This window comes from Engystomops pustulosus, chromosome 8, assembly GCF_040894005.1.
Source record: "Engystomops pustulosus chromosome 8, aEngPut4.maternal, whole genome shotgun sequence".
NCBI lineage: Eukaryota > Metazoa > Chordata > Amphibia > Anura > Leptodactylidae > Engystomops > Engystomops pustulosus.
In genome coordinates, this window is record NC_092418.1 from 74661323 (window position 1) to 74684198 (window position 22876).

The 22876-nt window shown below is 40.8% G+C and overlaps 1 protein-coding gene across 6 annotated transcripts in view; it reads right to left on the reverse strand.

Annotated features, from left to right (window-relative positions):
- Positions 1 to 1542: 1542 nt before the first annotated feature.
- The window catches only part of FTCDNL1 (formiminotransferase cyclodeaminase N-terminal like), a 56083-nt gene continuing 34749 nt past the window's right edge, over positions 1543 to 22876 (reverse strand). For 5 of the 6 annotated variants that reach the window (XM_072119697.1, XM_072119698.1, XM_072119696.1 and 2 more), the window contains 4 exons: positions 17620 to 17715; positions 13276 to 13428; positions 6930 to 7118; positions 1543 to 2537 (listed from right to left, as the gene is read on the reverse strand). In XM_072119697.1, the coding sequence (XP_071975798.1) occupies positions 2101 to 2537; positions 6930 to 7118; positions 13276 to 13428; positions 17620 to 17715 (875 nt within the window). In that variant the 3' untranslated portion in view covers positions 1543 to 2100. The remainder of the gene's footprint in view (positions 2538 to 6929; positions 7119 to 13275; positions 13429 to 17619; positions 17716 to 22876) is intronic. The other variant, XM_072119699.1, reaches the window with a different exon arrangement.

A 22876-nucleotide genomic window follows, 5' to 3' on the forward strand; every position in this document is an offset into this window, starting at 1 on the left:
TGGGCAAAGAACAGAAGCACTTGTTCTCTGGCATTTTAATTATTGTTTAAAGTACTTTTTTATGGAAGAATTGTGAGTATAATTAAAGGGAAACTGGCCCCACATTTGCACATATACAGCCAGTGACAGGTTCTTAAAGAGCTCTAATAACCAACTTACACCCTTCTTTTAGCTAAAAATTGCTTCACTTACATCCACAGAAATCACCTTTTATTTTAAATTCCCTGGCATCAGAGGGGATGTGTCCTGCTCATCCGGCCTGCTGATCTACTCCGCCACCATGCCTTATGCCTCCTTACTGGTCACAGTTCATGTCATGTGACCAAAGTGACATCATCTCAGGTCCTTTAGACTCTTAATAATAGCAAACTGTACCCCATGCATGTATGCAACCACATGAGGTCACAGCAGCCTCCATGGACTTTTACTGCTCTCCATTTTCCATGGGGTACAGTTTGCTATTCTTGGAAGTCTAAGAGACCTGCGATGATGCCACTGGTCACATGTCATGAACAAAGCAAAAAATTGACACAACGGGGCTTATTTACTAAGGGTCCTGTGGCCGCATTTTCATCGGGTTTCCCAACTTTTCTGGGATCGCGCTGGGGATTGTGTCGCACATGACCGGATTGTTTCACGCGACACAAAGCAAGGCGTGGGCTGTCGGACGATCTGACGGATTCAGACTAAGCGCAGGATTTAACATTCAAATTTGTGTCGCAAGCATAGCAATTACATACAACGGGAAGAAGAAGGTGAGCTCCGGCAGACCAGAACGGGGAACGACATATGCATCATCGTTTGGGAACGCACCTTGTGGATCGCGATTCGGTCAGGTAAGTAAATGTGCCCCAATATTTCCCATCTGTACAAAAAGCTTTATTTGTCTGTAGTTAAATACCAGCAGATATTCCCTAAGTACAAGGAGGCAGAGCAGGGATTTGAAGAGACACAGAGCTGTCAGTCAGAATAATGTGGCGTGGATCACTGCTAGCCTGGGAGAGAGAAGAGTCAGAAATGAGTCAGAAAAGCTAATTTTCATATCAGAAAAATGTCTGTAATTAAGGTACAGTGCCCCGCTGGCAGCTAATTTTAGGTGATATGGGGAGGACTTGTAACTCTTTATTAGCAGACATTGTTAGTCGGGGGGTAGGGGGGTCAAAATCTGGTGACAGGTCTTCTTTAAACTCTTTTTAATACCTACCTTCTTGGGTGGTGTTGTATAATGAATCTTCTTTGATTGTACCCAGTGTTGTGTGCTGTGGACACCGGCAGGGATAAACTAAGACTAGAACTAACGAATAGCGGTTTTGGACCCATACACGTTTTTTATTTTTTCTACTATTTTTCCCACCAAACAAGTAAGTCCCTATCCTTCCTCAGTGATGAGACCCTGAGGTATCTCTGTCTGACTCCTCATCGCTCCCCGAGATAAATGGAGCAGACGGCCACTCAAGTTCGTTCTGCTCCAGTCTTCTCTATGGAGCCGATGGGGATGGAAGAGTTTGGTGTGAAAACCCCTTTAATGAGACTGAAACAGAATTGTGTTGAAATCCTTTATTCAGTCCATGTTTGTGGTAGCAGAGACATTTTCCATTTTATCTATCAACTTGTTTGGTGCTTAGCCACTGCAGACTGCTAGGTCCTGTCGAAGGTAGTCATAAGCCATGGATAGGGACCTTCATTAGGCCCCAAGTTGTCCTCCTGAGCAGACAGCAACCTGTGATGCAAGGTGCCGGCAAAGGTAAGTATTAGATTTTCTGCAGCATGTAAACATTTAGGTGAACATTTAGGTGAATCCTGTGTTGCCTTTTGAAGTCCTAATGAAAACTGCTTCACTTAGAAAATACACAAAAACGCAGCATAGAGCCAATAAATGTTGAAATCAAAGAATCTGAAAATTTGGTCAGAGATGGTCTTCTCAAAGAAAGGGTCATTTGAAGAGGTGTTGCTTTCCTTCCTTTCTGTGTCCCTGTATCACTTTCATGCTTCAGTTCTATACAATATCTTTCTAAATTGAAATGGTAAATGTAATGGACGTCTTGAAGAATCACAACGCTGGAAAAAGCTTTATGACAAATTTTATTACCAAACTTTTCCTCACATAGAAACTCCTTTTCTTTTTTTCCAGAATTCATGGATTCCATGTGATATGGCATATTCTGCTGTGATTCTGCACTCCTGGGGTGTAAATCCAACCAGGGCAGCCCCTACTGTCTTTATACCTCTACAAGATGCTAAATTTTGAACTTCAGCTTCAATATGTCGAGGAGATGTATAAAAGAAGGTATCTTCACATATATTGTATGAGATGTATTTAGCTGCCTCGAGTTCTGAGATGTTCTCTGAAATGTCTCTGAAGCTCTCAACATTGCAAGCTATCTCTACCTGACCCTTGTTGGGGAAAGCCATTGCTTGCACTCCTTTTAGCCCTCCTGTTCTTTCACGAATGGCGGTAGCTATTGCTTTTCCCGAGGTCAGGTCCTGGGTGTCAAGGGTGACATTGCAGTTCATCACGTAAGGGCTGGCGCCAACACCTATAACAATAATAACATTATTATAACACAATCAAGTTAAAGTCGTCATTCAGTATTATAATTCAGTATTTTCTACAGATATTTTAGGACTTTTAACCCCTTAAATACTGGCATCTTCAGTTCTGGGAGCATTCAGCAATCTCTTTATGGTTGGGTCTATGTGCAGAAGCTGTATTGGTGCCTCCTTAAAGGGGTATTTCCATTCTAGCAAATAAATGTTATTGTATGAATAATGAAAAGTTATACAATTTACCAATATTGTATAATATCAATTCGTCGCGGTTTTCTAGATCTCTGCTTGCTGTTATTCTATAGAAAGCTTCATTGTTCATTTCCAGTGGACAGAAATGTGACCATGGTCACACAGGTGCACTGCTCGTTATAACACACAGCTGTGATTACTCTCTGTGATAATAACGAGCACATTCATTTGCCAAAATCGGAATAACCCTTTAATTTACTACATAGTTGTATAATGATTGGAAAAGAGAAGACTGAAGTTCAAACAGAGATCTCCTTAACAGATTTACAGATGATTTTACCTCAAAATCTGATACATAAAGGCTCTTGGCCTTTTGTGGTGGTATTGCATGTAGCAGGCTTGAATTATTTTCTATATTATTTCTTTAGTAATGTGTTGTGGAGCTGCTATATTAACAACACACTTCCCTTATAAAATAATAACATTTTTTTATTCTGATTTGCAAACCATTAGGGATATTATAATTGCTTGGAGTCCCTAGGATAACAGTATAGTTTAAAGCAACGACAGAGCAGCAAGCAATAGATATATATATTTTCTTGGTCATTTGTAGTACAGCTATACATTGGGGAGCCCCCAGAGCAATGGCGGATCTTCATATAGGCGGTAGGGGTGGGTGCCCAGGGCCTTTGGCTTGCGAGGGGCCCACGTGGGCTCTATATGAAGATACGCCATCACTCTAAGAAAAAAAAAATCTCCCCTTCCAGCTTCTTCTTTCTGGCCCCAGGGCTCCGTCTTCTCCTCTTCCAGCCCATACGCATCACTATAACACGTTGGTGGAAGAATAGACGGAGCTGTGAGGAAAAGATGGAGAAGAAGTTGAGGGTAAGTATAGATCTTTTTTTTCAAGAGGGCGCTGCTACTGGTGGACTATGGGGGACTCTGCCGATGGACATTTCTGTAAAGGGGGACTCTGCTGGAGGACATTTCTGTAAAGGGGGACTCTGCTGGAGGACATTTCTGTAAAGGTGGATTCTGCTGGAGGACATTTCTGTAAAGGTGGATTCTGCTGGAGGACATTTCTGTAAAGGTGGATTCTGCTGGAGGACATTTCTGTAAAGGGGGATTCTGCTGAAGGACATTTCTGTAAAGGTGGACTCTACTGGAGGACATTTCTGTAAAGGGGGATTCTGCTGAAGGACATTTCTGTAAAGGTGGACTCTACTGGAGGACATTTCTGTAAAGGGGGAATCTGTAAAGGGGGAACATTTTATTAGAGTAGAGGCTGCATTTCCAACCCTAGGGCTTATACTACGGTCAATAACTTTTCCCAGTTTTTTTTTCTTTGTGGTAAAAGTAGGAGCTCCAGCTTATACGCAAGCATTTACAGGGGGAATTCAGCTGCAGAACATAGAGGCTAGGTCAGCCAGAGGTAGGAGTCCAGATCTCCTACACTGTCTGGGAGAACTGGTCTGGATGGTAGTCGGGGTGGAGGGTTTCAAGCAGTTAGGGAATGTGATTGGCGTTCTTTAATAGATGGGTTACATTCGTTTGAAGTTCAACATGAAATTACAGTAAAAGATTAAGGATATAGAGTATATAGAGTAGTACTAAAAGGGCATCTACCACCAGGATGAAGGACTGTATGCAAAAGAGCCTGAGGGGCTCCAGTCTTCATAGGTGTTAATGGAGCCTGGATCCCCTCAGGCTCATTTACATACAGTCTATTATCCCAGTGGTAGATGTCTTTTAAGTCCTAAATCCGGGCACATGTTGGTTTGAACGCTAGGGGAGGCCCTAGTCATGTGATATTTGATCCGCCACTGCCACAGACATAAATTTGCTAAGAGCCTAGAAATACAAAATTACTAAATCCACCACCGGCTAGTACCCCTAATTGATTCTTGGAATGAAGGAGCAGCAGTGCTGTTAATTCTCTTCTGACTGTGCAACTCAGATTGGTGGAGATATGACTATTCTCATCTCAGCCATGAACGTGTGATAGTTACATAGTTAGTATGGTTGATAAAAGACACATGTCTGTCAAGTACAAACAAGTGTGCATCAAGTCCAACCAACTAAGTTTAACTGAGGGAATAAAATATTAAAGAGGATCTATCAGGTTGATTTAGGATACCAAATCACACTATATGAGCTCTGTCCGTAGATGCAATTAAAACAAAATACTACTACTAATAATAATCCTTATCTGGATGTAAGTTTGATAAGGCTCTCGGCGTCATTGCCTTTCGCGATTGCCTTCAACGAGGCCGACATAACTCCCAGTACCTAGAGGACTTGTGCAGTGAAGCTGGGTCTACTACGCCGGCATTACTTTCAGCATTGCACAGGCAGCAATGGCTGGTGTGGTTAAGTGTCTCAAATTGATCTGTCAGGTTTAAGAGCCAATCCACAGAATAGGTTGTAAAGCTACTTTGGCTTCATATTGCACCAAATTTATAAGGTTCAAGAAGGAAATCACAAAATGGTTCTAAAGACGGGTTTACCCTCAGTCAATGCAACATGTGCTGATGCTCAATTTGTAAATTCAACTAAAGCAATATACGTCTCATAAAGGTTTTCACAATTAACAAAAAAATATATATTTTAGAAAAAGCTTTGAATCTTCCAAAATGTGACTCCTTGAAATACAAAGTGTCCCTGTCATGGCCTAATCATGTTCCCCTGTTGCTTGTCCCCGTCGCGGCTGTAAATAAACTTCCATCCTTCCTGTGTGGTGGCAGAGAAAATGCCCCGGCATGTGGAGCTAATCTGCTCATCATCCATGGATAAAATGTTGCTTATTCTTTTAATTATTTATCCCTGATGTACAATTGATTTTGATAGTGGGAGATTTTGTTATGAGGGGACAATAAAAACAGCTTATTTCGATGTCTCCAGGCCTTACTTCCGGCCTTCTGTTTCTGGTTGTAGTCTTCATCTTTGTTTTGTCTTCCTTTGATTCTGTGTATATGACTCCAATAATAATCTGCACCGCAAACATCCTCAACATTGATGTTAATAGCATAACGGCCCATACTGGGGTTGTTTCTGTAGACGCATTTGTAAACAAAAGTGTCTAAAGCATCCAGATCTAATCATTATTTGTCTAAGTGCTTAACCCATTCCCATCCAGAGGGTCGCTCTATGCCACAGAATTGTATTCTAGGAGCTTTTAGAATCAATATTAGAAATATAGTTCAGACATCCTCAAGTTATGTCATAGTACTGGCAAGAAAGGAGTCAATAAGTGTAATGAACGAGACTTTAGTCTAATAAGCAATGGTATGGCGACTACATCTCTGTACTTTTTTAAAGGCTCCCAAATCATGACACAAGTAAAACCTCTGTAAAATGGCGCCGCGCATGCAACTTTTTTTCTAATATATTTAATTACGAAATCCTCTTTGGTTTGTAAAAAAACAGACTGCAAAGTTCCCCTTAAATACACTTTACGTTTCTCTCTCCTCTCCTGTTTGTTACACAGTTGTGAGTGTAAACCCTTTCCACCTTCTCCCTCGCTGTAGTATGCTATGAGCATTATTTCCAAAGATCACACTATAATTCAAGGGGTTAATCTTCCCTTCTCAGAGATGTTTAACCAAACACAGATAGATTATATGTGAGCTCATGCAGCCTCCATAGACACACACTATACAGGCTGGAACAGGCATCTTTATGGGAGGGAGTAGCTTGATTTTTTATTTTTTTTACAAACTAAGCAGAATTTGTAATTAAGTATAATAAAAAAAAAAATCACCAGATCATAGTTTCATAATAGATAAGTTTGGAGAAATTAAATCCAACCTAGAGAATAAAACAAATGTTTTTTCCCCATAACCCGTGATATTTTTGCTCTCCAGAACGGCATCCAGGCCTCTCTTGAACATGTACATAGAGTCCGCCATAAAAAATTCCTGCGGCAGAGAGTTCCATAGTCTCACTGCTCTAACAGTAAAGAACCGTTGTCTATGTTGATGGTAGACTGGTCACAGTCCTTGGTATAAAAAGATCTTTGGAACGGTTCGCCTGACCGTTCAGGTATCAGGTTTGTAAAAAAAAAAAAAAAAAAAGTTAAGAAGTAGCAAAATTTTCCATCTTCTTATTTCTATAGTACCAAAAGCATTCTACCGCACAGCCGGAATACAGTATCCATTCACACAATCACAGGTCTAACAGTCTATACTAACCTGTAACTCCATATTTTCCAGATGGCTTCAGTCCAATGTCCGCTTCTATTGTATCCACATCCAAGGTTTTCCTAAACCAGCCCAAAGATCTCCTTCTATCAGCCAAACTTCTCATATCCGGTATGTCAGCATATCCAAATAGAAACAAACTGCATCCCGGAACCTGTGTGACTAGCTCCTCGGCAATACCTTAGAACACAATCATACGTGACTTTGTGATGGTATAGTTCAGTCTAATTCATGTATTTAATAAAAGCTAAAAAAAAAACACATTTTCTGTCAGATAATAACTGTGGGGAATGAGGGATGCTTAATTTAGCTATGGGCCCTATGAATTCTGTGTACACATACAATATGCCATTAGGCCCTGTGCACACCACTTTGCTCTATCCATAACTCTCATAATCTACTGCTCCCATTTACAGGAAGGAAATTTAGGAAGAGTGGAAGCAAAATTATCATATTTATTATCAAATTACATCTAGTTTCTTTTTAGATTCTTTTATCCCGGAGTATATAACTTCATATTGTGTGTTTTTTATTGCAACCAAGTAGATCTAAAGGTATTTTACTTGCATAATCTGTATATTGTGTGGGGGGTATAGGGAGGCATTCACCTTGCTTATCTAGACAGTATAGTCACAGGTGCTGCCTAATTAATAGTGGGGTGTGGCTATCTAATTAGCAGCCTTTATATACTTCTGTGGTCAGTTTGTTTGGTGGTTTGCAGCCAGATCTTGTGCAGTGAGCTCTGCAGATTTTTGTGGCCGATAACTTTAAAAAAAAGCATTAGCAAAGCGAGTGTGTGAGCTTGGCAGCGAGTGTGCACTGATCCTTAGTGTGTGCAGTGTCATAAGTGTGACTTAGGTTTAAGGGACTTAAGTTTGAGGGGCTTTAGCAGGTAACTTCTGTGTTTTGTGTTACTTTGACTGTAAATTCTTCTTTCTGTGCATATTTATATTGTAATCCCCATTAGAATTATGGACTCCATAAGTGGCATTGCTACACGGTGTACATCCTGTGCCATGTATGCTTTCCTTGAACAGCCGTTCGAGGGGGAATACTGCTGTGTGGGGTGTGTGAAAATTGCTCATCTGGAAGCCCAGATTCTGGATCTAAATGAGCAAGTTTCAAGGCTGCGGGCAATTGATAATATGGAACGAAGTTTGCTGCTCCTGGAGCACAAACTCTCTGAGGAAGATGGGTGTGGGGAGGGAAGTATGGAGGTGCAGAGTGAGGGGGCAGCTAGTTGGGTAACATGTAGAAGGCGGGGTAGAGGGAAGAGTTGTAGGGAGTCTAGTCCTGATCTGGTGCACCCCAATAAGTTTGCCAGGCTGGCGGATGAGGGGGATATCAGCTCTGGGGTAGCAATGCTGCAGAAAGACGTGGCCGCTAGCAACCAGGGGAATGTCTGCTCCAGTAAGAAGGGTAATGGGAGCACAGGCAAGGTCAGACAGGTGCTGGTAGTGGGAGATTCCATTATTAGGGGAACACACAGGGCAATCTGTCACAAAGACCGTGCATACCGAACAGTGTGTTGTTTGCCGGGTGCTCGGGTTCGGCATGTTGCGGATCGGGTTGACGGATTACTGGGAGGGGCTGGTGAGGAACCAGCGGTCATGGTCCACATTGGCACTAATGACAAAGTAACAGGTTGGTGGAAGGTCCTTAAAAATGATTTCAGAGATTTAGGCCATAAGCTCAGGGCAAGGACCTCAAAGGTAATTTTCTCCGAAATACTGCCTGTACCACGTGCCACACCAGAAAGGCAGCAGGAGATCAAGGAGGTAAATAAGTGGCTCAAAAGTTGGTGTAGGAAGGAGGGGTTTGGGTTCATGGAGAACTGGGATGACTTTTCTGTGGGCTACAGGCTCTACAGTAGGGATGGGCTGCACCTCAATGGGGAGGGGGCCGCTGTTTTAGGGGAAAAAATGGCTAGAAGGTTGGAGGAGTGTTTAAACTAGAGACCTGGGGGGAGGGCAATTACACTTGTGCAGGGCAAATAGACGGTGTACATAGAGAGCTGGGAAGGGTCATAGTCCATGGGGGAGGAAGGGGGGCTGGAATGAGATTGGGGAATAAGGACAAAAGGAATAGGGACAGGGAAAACCATATAAAGTGTATGTACACAAATGCCAGAAGCCTCACAAACAAAATGGAGGAACTGGAACTCTTGATGTTGGAACGGAAATATATAGTGGGTATCAGCGAGACATGGCTGGACAGTAGCTATGACTGGGCTGTTACTATAGATGGTTATAGTCTTTTTAGAAAGGATCGTATAAATAAAAAAGGGGGAGGGGTTTGTTTATATGTGAATTCTTGCCTCAAGCCCGTCCTGCGAGATGACATCAGTAACGCAAATGTGGAGTCCCTATGGGTGGAGATAAGAGGAGGGAAAAAGAATAATAAAATATTACTAGGGGTCTGTTATAAGGCTCCAAATATAATGGAGGCAGCAGAGGAAATGCTGATAAGTGAAATGGATGCGGCTTCAAAGCATGGTGAAGTACTTATCATGGGGGACTTCAATTACCCAGATATTGACTGGGGGGCAGAAACCTGCAGGTCCTTCAAAGGTAGCAGGTTCTTGTCAACAACAAAAGACAATTACCTGTCACAACTAGTCCTGGAGCCAACAAGAGGGGGGGCACTGCTGGACCTTATCCTTACCAACAGACCTGATAGGATATCAAAACTACAGGTTGGGGGGAACCTGGGGAATAGTGATCATAATATCATTGATTTTGTATTACGCTTTACTAAGAGCGTTAGTGAAGGGGCAACCAACACTCTAAACTTCAGGAGGGCAAATTTTCAGCAACTAAGGGAAGACCTTAAAGGCATAGACTGGGATAATGCTCTCAAGGACAAAAGCCCCCCCCAAAAAATGGGACTTTTTCTCATATATTCTGAAAAAGTCCTGTGAGAAACACATACCTTATGGGAAAAAGCATAAAAGGAACAAGAAAAACCCTATGTGGCTAACTAGTCTTGTAAGGAAAGCAATAAGCGAGAAAGATAAAGCATTTAAGGTGCTAAAACGTGAAGGTAGTGATGAGGCATTACAGGATTATAGAGAGAAAAATAAATCCTGTAAAAAGCAGATAAAGGCCGCAAAAATAGAGACTGAGCGAAATATTGCCAGGGAGAGCAAAAATAATCCCAAATTATTTTTCAAGTATATAAATGATAAGAAACTAAAAACAGAGAGTGTGGGTCCCCTTAGAAATAACATGGGGGTCATGGTGGAAGGAGATGAGGAAAGGGCCAATCTACTGAATGTCGCCTTCTCAACTGTCTTTACCCAGGAAAATCCCCTGGTGGAAGACACAATGAGGAATAATGTTAATTCTTTTTATAATGTCAACAGTTTAACCCAGGAAGAGGTACGGCGCCGCCTCGCAACCACTAAGATAGATAAATCACCGGGGCCAGATGGCATACACCCCCGGGTTCTGCATGAATTGTGTACCGTGATAGACAGACCGTTATTTTTAATATTTGAAGATTCACTGAGGACTGGTTATGTTCCACAGGAATGGCGCATAGCAAATGTGGTACCAATATACAAAAAAGGATCAAATAGCGATCCTGGAAACTACAGACCCGTAAGTCTAACTGCTGTGGTGGGGAAAATATTTGAGGGGTTTATTAGAGATGCTATCCTGGAGTATCTCGCTGTGCACAACCTTATAACCCAGCGTCAGCATGGGTTTATGAGAGATCGGTCCTGTCAGACTAATCTGATTGGTTTCTACGAGGAGGTAAGTTCAAGACTGGATCTGGGGGACGCTGTGGATGTTGTATATCTGGACTTCTCAAAGGCATTTGACACCGTGCCACATAAAAGGTTGGTATACAAAATGAGACTGCTGGGAATAGGAGAAAATCTGTGTATCTGGGTAAGTAATTGGCTTAGTGATAGAAAACAGAGGGTGGTCATTAATGGCACATTCTCAGATTGGGTTGATGTTACCAGTGGAGTGCCACAGGGGTCAGTATTGGGGCCACTTCTTTTTAATATTTTTATTAATGACCTTGTAGTGGGTTTACACAGTCAAGTTTCAATATTTGCAGATGATACTAAGCTGTGTAAAGTAATAAATACTGAGGTCGATAGTTTAGCATTACAGAGGGATTTGTGGAAGCTTGAGGGATGGGCAGAGAAATGGTTGATGAGGTTTAATGTAGATAAATGTAAAGTTATGCACTTGGGCCATGGAAACAAAAAGTATAATTATGTTCTAAACGGTCAATTACTTAGTAAAACTGAAGCTGAAAAGGACTTGGGCGTATTGGTGGATGGTAAACTTAATTTTAGTGACCAGAGCCAGGCGGCTGCTGCTAAAGCAAATAAAATAATGGGATGTATCAAGAGAGGAATAGATTCTCATGATAAAGACATAGTTTTGCCCTTATACAAATCCCTGGTCAGACCACACATGGAATATTGTGTACAGTTTTGGGCACCAGTGTATAAAAAGGATATAATAGAGCTGGAATGGGTGCAGAGGAGAGCAACCAGGATTATTAGGGGAATGGGGGATTAGAATACACTGACAGATTACAAAATTTGGGATTATTCAGTTTAGAAAAAAGACGACTGAGGGGAGACCTCATTACAATGTACAAATACCTGAACGGACAGTACAAGGATCTCTCCAAAGATCTTTTTATACCTAGGCCTGTGACCAGGACAAGGGGGCATCCTCTACGCCTAGAGGAGAGGCGATTCTACCATCACCATAGACAAAGGTTCTTTACTGTAAGAGCAGTGAGACTATGGAAGTCTCTGCCGCAGGAGGTTGTTATGGCCGACTCTATGTACATGTTCAAGAGAGGCCTGGATGACTTTCTGGAGAGAAAAAATATCACGGGTTATGGGGATAAAACATTTATTTAATTCTTGAAGGTTGGACTTGATGGACTTGCGTCTCCTTCCAGCCTTATATACTATGATACTATGATACTATGATATTGTTTTTCTGCAAAGCTCAGTGAGTTGAGAATAATACAATGTTACTCTGATCATTCTGGAATACTACGGAGCAGGTCACCCTAGTCTGACTAGCTGAGCTCCGGCATGATGCTTGTAAGTACTGACTACTAGTTCTGATTAATGTACTTGGCCTTGTGTTATGTCTGGGTTAATTCTGTATGTAATTGCCTCTCTGCAAGACATTCAAGGGCAAGTGTATACAGTGCAGATGTATCTAGCAGAGGTACAACACTGACATCTTGTGGCTACATGCGGCAAACAATCAACAATGACAAAGATTTTATAATAGATTGCAATCACCTAATAAATGTTTTATTCTTGTCTTTTTGAGGAGTGGATGATTCTTTTTTTGGGCAGCTAAATAAAGTCTCATAATATATCCCATAGTATAAACTATGGTAAGACAACTTTTTATTGTATTTTTATAATTGACGATTTTTAGGTGCTGATCATAATCCTCCTGATAATCATTCCCTGCTGTACAACAAAAGGGAATGGATAGTAAATTATGGACTCCTTCATATGGTAATATTTTAACCTAACCTCTTCATGACTGCATAGACGTCCTATTTGCACATGCCCCGTGCAGAAAAGGCGTTAACGAACGCCAACTTCAAATGGCTATCTCATCCACCCTGGCACCTAGAAACACAATCTAGGTCACATTAAAAAGGAGAATTCCCTTTAATATGGTATAAAGATTTTATATAGATGCCTCCAAGAACCAAAGATATCTATTATTAAAATTGCAGTAATAATTTTTAGAATTTTACACACAGCTTTCCAACTATAAATTTAAGAGTGGATATCTCTGGTTCTGTGAAGCATCCATACCCAATCCTCATATAATAATAGAGGGGAGATTTTCCTGTTTAATATGGCACAAGAATTGTGTGCCATGGTGCCAGGAGATATTCAGGAGATATAGCTGAAGGCAAAAGCTGCAGGAAAGACTTAGCTACAAATGCAGAGGCTGCATGTACTTATGCAATTCTGCAAACTGGAAGCTGAACTTGGAAAGGATGAATGACGCTGTACATATTCATAACATATTTTGGTAAAAGTTTATTTTTACTAGAACTTTTTTTTAGGAAAAGGAGAACTTAAAAAGATTACAAGACCAGACCCTGCATGAGGATCTATATTCTATTCCACCCCATTCAATAGTATGGCACTTCTTAAAATAGCAGAATACACCAAATGGACATGAATGGAGCAGCAAGAAACATAAATTACACTTTAATAATAATGTGTACATAGGGTCCACATTCTTGCACTAGGGGATACAAGTTTTTACTGGGACAACCCCTTTAATATTGTCATAGATAGTTTAGCAGGACATACCTTTAGCAATGTTGCCACACTGTTCCAGTGTCACACCCGATAATGGATAGATGGGTACAAGGTCGATAGAACCAAGACAGGGGTGTACACCATCATGCCGGGAATGGTCGATGCATGTGAAGCCTTCAACACAGGAGGATACAACAGACCTCCCTATACAGAAGGTAGAATAATAATTACACCACAATAAATTTTAGCACTAGTATTGTTAAAGGGTTTTTTTCACGAAACAAGTTAGGCCTTATTAAAAGACTTAGCATTCTGAATCATTTCTCTAGTTTACATAAGTTCAATTCACATTACCTGGCTCCCTTCCTGCAGCCTCTGGTGTGTCCCGAGGGAAGGGCAGCTGCTGCCTGTGTGTGCCTGTGTCTCCCCATGCATTATTCCTCCACACCATCCCCCTCCCTGCTCAATGCACAAGTGGGAGCTGCATGATTGTGGAGGAGAGAAGACTGAGACATTCACACACAGGTTGTAGCTGTCCCCTCCCCCAGGGCTCACCACATGCTGCTGGAAGGGAGCCAGGTAATATGAATGAAACTCATATAAATTACTGAAATGATTCAGAATACTGGCGTTTTAAAAATTGGCATAGTACAGGCTATAAGAACTTGTTACCAACTAAAAATCACATTCCTGGTGACAGGTTTACTTTAAGAAGCTTACATTTCTGAAATAGATCACATTTTTTTAAGAGTTCTTGTTAGTGAATTAAAAGGGGGCCTGTCAGCAGTTTAGACCATACAGAAGCTGTTTGAGCATAGCTTTACTTTGTGTATGTTGTTTATGTTGGCTTTGAAAAATGAATTTTTAATCCAAGGTGGAAGCTCTGCCAGTGCTACTTGGGGAAAGGATTCATTGTGAAAAGCTATTTGCTATCTAGCCAGAGGCTCCCAGACTTGTCATGCTGGTGGCAGGGTGTAATAGGGAATGGGCAATTTATCAACATACATATCACAGTTTAAGGCTTATTGCACACAGCCATGTGTACTTTGTGGGTCACAAATAACGGGCAGTGTGCCATTGTTTGCATCCTGTAGGTTTGTAGGAGCCCCCGGTACAGGATTAGATCCTGCTGTATAATTTGCTGTGCACCGGTGGGCACATCCACAGTACACATATTGCATGCACTGCATCATGACAGTGCACAATAGAAGTCGATGGGGGCCATGAATTAGCAGCCATTTATGGCAGAGGCCTTAGGGATAGAGTCCCTATGGTTTAGCACCCTAGGATGGAAAAAAAATACAAAAAAACATAATAATACTAAATATTTCTTTAAATGTAGTTATAAAAAAAGCAAGTAAGAAAAGGCACTGCATTCCCATAGCATGCTGCACAAAATATTAATCATTTGTTCAGCATGAAAACAAGCCCCCATACAGTGATGTAAACTGAAAAATAAAAATCTTAAGTTTTGGAAGGCAGGGCATAAAAAGCAAGCACAAAAATGGTAAATTGGCTACAGTGATAAAAGGTTAAACAGCTTTCTAGGGCTTCTCATGAGCACTGGCATCTGATCTACATGATGTAGAACATAGTGCAGAGCTACACCAATTCTCTGGAATGCCCTGCCCTGACTATCAGGCGTATACCTGACATCCAAAGCTTCAAATGTGCACTTAAAACCCATCTCTTTAGGCAGTACTATCACATTCCCTAACTGCATGAAGCTTCAACTCTTTTTACTAACCCATCCTGTGCACTCCAACCATTTGTTTGCGGTAAAAAAACAGATACCAAGCTCAAGGCTTCTCTGCAGTCACATTCACCTTGGACTCTGTATATAAGATGGTGACTGATGGCTGGTTCAAGCAGCAGCATTTTTATCTATTAAATTACTTTATACTGTTCCCTTATAAAGATTGGCTGGACCGTTATACAAGGTCTTATACCTCTTGTGTCGCCCTATCATCCTCATAGACTGTAAGCTCTTGTGTCGCCCTATCATCCTCTTAGACTGTAAGCTCTTGCGTCACACCTACATCCTCATAGACTGTAAGCTCTTGTGTCACCCCTACATCCTCAAAGACTGTAAGCTCTTGTGTCCCCCCTCATCCTCATAGACTGTAAGCTCTTGTGTCACCCCTTCATCCTCATAGATGGTAAGCTCTTGTGTCACCCCTTCATCCTCATAGACTGTAAGCTCTTGTGTCACCCCTACATCCTCATAATCTATAAGCTCTTGTGAGCAGGGCCCTCACTCCTATTGTTCCATATGACTGGTTGTACTCTGTAATGTAATATTATATTTGTATATGTTTCCTGTGATTTGTAAAGCGCTATGGAATATGATGGGGCTATATAAATAAAGATTATTATTATTATAATGTAAATCCCTGGCAATTAGACTTCAGTGATTTATTAAGCCATTAGGGCCCTGATTTGACAAACTTTGTATTATGTTACAAAAATCTCCACCATAAAGTACCGGTAACATGCTGGTAATCTTTAAAGAGAACATATCACCAGATGACATGATCCATGATACCATAACTTATGAACATAAGACACAACTATTGGCATTAATGCATTAATCTATATAAATGAATGTATAAATATAGTGACAAATAGAAGCCATGTCCTGCATAATAAACATTCATAATTCTACTGTACATGACAATGCAATGCTTTATGTCTGTCAATATTAGGGTTAAACCAAAAATGTAAAATACATTAAAAAAAAACACACACAAATTCATGTGTCCAGACAAAGCGTTAAACATTTTATAGGCTTTTCATTTCCCTAGCAAATGAAGTAATTTAATTAACAGCTTTTTTTAATTCCCTTGGGATCTCTCTTTCACTTGCTCAGCTAAAATAATGTTCACAAATGATGTTGAGATCTTAAAGCAACAGCAAGCATATTTATTAAATCATGGGATGTCACAAGGCTTTTTATGGCCTGTTCATTACATCCTGTGACTTCTGGTTCAGCATTGCGCAGGAAGCAAAAACCATTAGTCTACAATGTGCAAGGTGGAGGAGCGGATGGGGCAAGCGAATGTCACTAATATGACAACACCCGTGAGCACCAGGCGTTTAGTTGCCGTGCTGATGTATGACCACAGCTTGGATGAATAGGTGCTGCAATATTAGCAAACTTAAGTTAAACTAAACACTCCCATTGTTCTAAGTCCCATTGCTACAATTCTGCATTATAAAGGCATTTTTCACATTCCTGCAACTAACAAAGATATGATTACACAGAGTTCCAGGGTTGCTAGCCAAGTCAAAATTGCTGACAGGTTCCCTTTAAGATGAATAACAAGTTCTGGTCATATTAAGTTTTTGAAGTATAATAATAATTCTAAGTATAATTATTATTATATGATTAAAGTGGTTGTCCAGTCTTAAAAAAAACATATACTTGGCTGGTGGCTGGTTGTAAAAAACAAGATAAAATCTTATGCTTAACTTCTCCATCACTCATGTTGTCCCACACTGCAGCAGGAGAACCCCAGAGGACCTGACAGATCGATTAGGGTGGCAAATCGACCTCTATAAAGGCTGTAGGTGGGTAGAAAATTTCAAAAAATACCTTTTTTTCCCTCACCTAGATGGGGCACATCAGACTCACATCTGCAGATCTTGAACCACCGCCTTCTCTTGCAATGCAGCAAGTGAAGCCGAGATAATAGCCCGGCTGCCTTGCGCATGTGCCGTACCTGCGGCGCTTGCACAGTGAGGCCAGGGTGTAATACACCGGCTTCACTTGCCGTAATGCGCAGGTGCCAAGGGAACAAAATGAGTGTAAATGCTTCTTTTTTTATGTTCCAACATCAAAATTCTTAAGGGTGATTAGTGACACTAAACCACCGGCCCATAAGGGCCTGTGGGTGATTTAATGTCCCAAATCACAGACAAAGAATCCCTTTAAGTCAGTATCTTAGCTGGAGGAGAAAATAATGTTATGTAACTGCTGAAAGCATCGACACATTTATAATTTAAATGGGTTCTGTGATTATAATACTGATGGTGAATGTTTATAGTAGATTGGTAGAGATTCAACTCTACATAATGCATGTAGTATCCCACAGGTTAAAGAAAACCCCTTTAGAGGGCTCTGTCATAGGACATACCTTATATACTCGAGTATAAGCCTAGTTTTTCAGCACAAAAAAATGTGCTGAAAACCCACAGTCGGCTTATACTCGAGTAAAAAAATATAGGTTTTACTTGGTTTTTGTGGTAAAATTAGGGGCCTCGGCTTATACTTGGGTCGGCTTATATTCGAGTATATACGGTAGTTAACATCACTAAACTTTTTCACGTGAATTATGCAGGTTTTAAAATTTTATCTTTTATAAATGAAAAACTAGTTACTAACATTTTACTTACCTATCTGCTCACTGGTGGAGACAATGGTAAGAACCGACCTGTTGTAGTCATAGTTGGAAAACACATTGAGCACAGCTGTGTCTGGATGTTTCTGACCTGTCATCACATAATAAATTAGTTTTCTCCTGGTACAAATTTCAATAATGATACTTAATCATGTAAATCATGTGCGCCATCATTAGCCAGTTAATTAGTGTACAGTATTCAGATCTGGGATATAGACTTCCATAGCACCAGAGACATGGAGCAGAAGCAAAATGTTAGCACAATAATCTCTCGGCATGCTCTACTTTTGCAAGTGACGCGCATGATAAACATCCTATAGAAGTCTATGGGGACGCATCAAAAATGCATTCTCTGAGATACAAGCAAGTGCAATGCCTTTTACATTGACCCATTAGCATAGAAAACAAAGACCACAGTCATCAGTAATTTTTTTTACGCACGTGTGAAAAACACAGTATAATCTAATACACTGAATAAATCTGACAGAAAATTGATTAAAATCTGATCACAATTGTCAATTATTCACTGAACAAACACTAAAGAAACTTTAATAAAACTCTGCAATGCTTTTGTAAAAGGGCCCCACGTCACACATCCGTATACTGTATACAGGCGGTACCAAATATTGAAGGAAGATAATATATAAGTTCATTTTCGACCCTTTAACAGGTGATGCAGCATTACTAAAGATACAATCATGCTTATAAAGACTATAGTTGTACATAAAGAGGAGTAAAAAAAGAAATTTTCCTTCCTTCGGCACAGTTTCTGTTGCACAGTTCCCCGGGTGCCCTGTTGACACCTTCGGCTTGGTCAGAAGTATCCATAGTCGCTGGGAAGAAAACAATGAGGAAAATAGTCGGGAGAATGTGACAATCATCAATAGTGTTGTCAGCTCTTCTCTGCCCTTTCACTGCTATGGGAAGCTTCAACGATAACCCGAATTTCCTCTCATTTCTACTGTATTGGTATCCTAAGGAGGCTGACACTGTTGAAAGCTGTGACAGAGCAGGTACTTTGAAAAAAAGTTTTGGGGTTTTGGTTGTAGCTTAAGCACTCAGTCTCGAAAAGGTTCACCATCATTGGACTAGCCTAACCTTTATTAGGAAGAGAACGATAATTCCACAGGCAGTTTTCCTGAGGTCCCACCAAAAAATTGTTTCAAACTAAGTGACCTGTCCAATCCTAGGCAGTGCATCGAGCAAACTACCTGTGACCTTATCTTGGTCTCCTTCATTACCCAAATCCAAGTGGTGTCTTTGGAACACAAGAGACACAACATCCTACCTTTCAAACCTCAAATAGAGTTGCGCCTAGTGGTACGGTCAAAGGGTGCATTTTTAAACATATTGAAAAGCATGTGTACCATGCATTCAACTGTTTTTTTTTTTTCATTTCTGGAAGTGTAAGCAGTTGTGTTTTTCAGAAATGAAGAAAAACAAATTCAAACCAGCGAAATGCATGTGTGTTAAAATGCATGTGTTTAAAAAACGCACCACATCCTAAGGCTGCATTCACACTGCCGTATGGGGGACGTATAGACGGCCGACGTATGTACTGCCTATATACGTCCCCCATACACACCAATGGGCGCATGGCGCCCTATGGGAGCAGTGCCGTTTTGTACTCCGAGAAAAGATAGGAGAGAGGCGGGGGTGAGCTCCTCCTCTCTCCAGCGCCAATGTGTAACCATCGTGCTACGGTACGGCAGGCACAAGTCAGTGTGAATGCAGCCTAAGGGTGCATGCACACTGCCGTGAGCCCGCCGCGCCGTAGCACGGCGGGCACACTGCAGAGCGGGGAGAGGAGGAGGAGGTGGGGGACGTATATCGGCCGCATATACGTCGGCCATATATATGTCCCCCATACTGTAGTGTGAATGCAGCCTAAGGCTGAGTTTACATCTAGTTTTATGCATACTGTTGACAGACATTTTTCACTGAAAAAACATACCAAAACGTGCTACAGCGTATCGATTCATGTTTATGGACATGACAGATGCACAAACAAAGTACATTTGTTGTCATGTGCGTCAGTCTGTTTTTTTTGGGTCAGAAAAATGTGGACTGCTGCGTTTTCCAAGCCCTTTTGGAAAATATAACAAATACTTTTTAAAATACAGTATTTGTGTCTATGGAAGACGTATGCGTAAAGAGTATAAATAAATCCGTCACCTCTGTTTTTATGCCCAAATATGGATCTTACAATTCTCCATCTTGGTAATATAAATGTTAAATGTTGTCTAAAGACGGATGCCAACGGATGCAATGGATACATCAAAAAAACCTAAAACAAAAAACGTATGACCATAAATTCATCCGTTTTTTTTATACATTTTTAGACATGAACCCAGCCAGGACATTCTTCTTATCCCACTTATCCGACTTACTCTATGGGGGTTACAGCCGGATACATCAAGAGGCTAGCATTTGCGATTGTCGTGGCGCAGAAGCCGTGACAAATACCCCCTTATTATAGAGCTTTACTATTTTTCTATTCTAAATTTAAAAAGTGTGTAGAGCGATACTAATGAATTCATTTCAGCAGGGGGAACAGTTTGGCAAAGTCCAGATGAAAATAGCTATAAACATATGGTAACATGCGCCATTTTTAAACTGCAAAAAGGCTCCTACTTGTGTGAGGATCTGTACTTGTAACTAATACAGAATATTACCCCCCTTTAGACAACCTGTTTTAAATAAATTTTTCCAAAATCTATGAACAAGGTATCCTGACCACCAAGAAAACTAAGGGCCAATACACTGTACATACTCGTAAACCACATGACTTCAGTTTATGATGTGCTCAGAACAATTCTAAGAAAAGAAAACACATTTTCTGACAATTTCTTCAGGTTCCATCCAGGAAAAAGAACAAGAATGAATAGAATAACTGCAGGCGGAATTTGCTGTCAGCGTGATCCTCTGCAGAAGTAAATTGTTTTGTCTGCGTAATGGAGTATAATAGCTGTAATTTCACTTGAACCAAAGCCACTAATAAGACTGCGAAGCGTTTATCTAAGGCCCAGGGTATCCCACCAGCACACGGCTGGCAGATTGCTGGGTGCAATCGCTTAATCACTAGGCTGATAACCTAATCCCATAAACCACTAAGGAGCCAAGGAAATAAAAGATTGGCCTCCACTGATTTGCCAGGCAGTGAAGTTGTGTTAAGTAAACTAGAAAGTGTAATGAATAATATGGCGCGCTCTTGAATCACTGAGGTGTTTTCTGCTGCCAACTAGACGCACTTAAAAGGTTGTCCAGTGCTTTTATTCCTCGGGCGATGCTTTTTATTGTTGCTTCTGGCGACTTGTACATTATCTACACTCCCATGGAAAGCAGGATGAAAACATATGTGCATCATGTCCAATTTATTAACAATTCAACAAGTGACCATTTCAGATAACAATGGCAGAAAGGTCACAACCACGACATTCCCTCAGAAATCACACATCTAATAATGTTTCTTAAAGTGTACATAGACTATGATACAAATTTTCAAGTCAGTAGTCCAGTGTGTTTAAGTGAGGAATTACCAGGAGCACTTACTCATATACTGTGACAGTGGTTATCTTCTTATATTTCTTAACCTTGGCCTCGTACCTTTGAAAATCAACTTTTAAAATTATGCTAATGTTCCAAAAGGCCTCTGGTGGATTTTACCCCTACCAGAAGCTGTTACACTGTGCAGTGAACATCCTCAATGAGTTTATAGTATGTAGAGGGAGGGGCAAGATCTAAGGGAGCAGGGGAGATGTAATAGCCTATAAAGCTGCAGCACAGAGGGACTGTTGTAATGCTGCCAGTGCCCCAGGTTTATCATGCTTGATTTTAATGGTAGATTTTCTTTAACTTTCATCACTAACCAGCATGCCTATATCATTCTTGTCCCTTATTGTTACGCCGCCAAAAATGATTTTTTTTTTAATTATGCAAATGAGTCTGAAGTGCTTATAGGGACATGAACAGAGCCCTTCAAGGCTACAGTTCCAGAGCCCAATCACCATCTCCCATTGTACTTCACATATGCCCACCGCACCATTAATTAAGCACTGGAGCCGGAGCCCGGATAGGCAATGTTCACGCCTCCCAAAGCACTTTAGAATCCCTATTGAAGGATAAATGTTGTGAAGTTAGAAAAGGGACACACATCCAATAGAAGTTGCAGCTGCTGTTGATTGTGTCCTCTAGAGCTTCCTACTACTTCTGACATAATTTGTTGATAGTGTTGGCTCTACTCCGGCATCATCAAGATGCAATCAATTCACTTCTATGGGGCTGCAATAGGGAAACAACTAACATCCTTCAGAAAGTAGTCCTACAGTAGGAAGACACACATACTGCATTCTTACCGCCATTGTGACTGACATTCTCATGATCCAACAATCAACCCTAGAAAAGGGACCTTCACCCATCAGAAAGCAGTGTCAGGGGGCCCCAGCCTCTAGTCTGACACACTAAAGTATGGAATATGTGCACTATTATATACGTGTTATGCTGCACATAACACTGTGTGCTCACTGCATCGTGACCAGGTGCCATAAGGCTGAATGGGAGCTTTTATACTGTATGTGTATGTATATAAGTATATAAAAGTGTGTGTATATATGATTGTATAAGTGTGATGGTAACTCACATGTGTGAGTATACAAGTATGTATATTTTTTAAGGAGGACCCCATTCAGAAGGCTGCTATGGGGTCCTGCCTCTCCTAGTTAGGCCACATTGGTTGAACGGGTTCAAAGGAGAGGAAGCTGAAGTAAATGTGGTCACATATAAACCTAGGACTCCCAGAGGCACAACTTTTAGCAAATATATAGATAGACAATTCCAAATTAGCATTTCTAGATGTGTGAACAGACATAACTTGCTTTTTCTCCAAAGACATTTGCACTTGGGCAGGCGTGAATGGAAATCTAGAAATCCAGACTTTGGGCTTTTAACAACCAAAACGACACACAACCCATATTAGCATCTACGTTTCTTTGTAGTCCCCAGCTCAGCGAAAAAAAGCAGTCTGTTACCAGTGAGCAGAAATTTGCACCATTAAAAAAAAATTGTTAAAATCTAAAAATTAAGAGCCTGAGGCATTTTGCAGCAAATATTCTTTATGATGTTTCTTTATGTTCTAAATGAAAGGATCTAATTTGTGAGTGATGAGGCAATGATTCTGTCAATCTGGCTCCCATAAAAACTTATGGGCAATACAAAAGTTCAACACAATAGCAATGAGAAATCGCTTTGTGAGG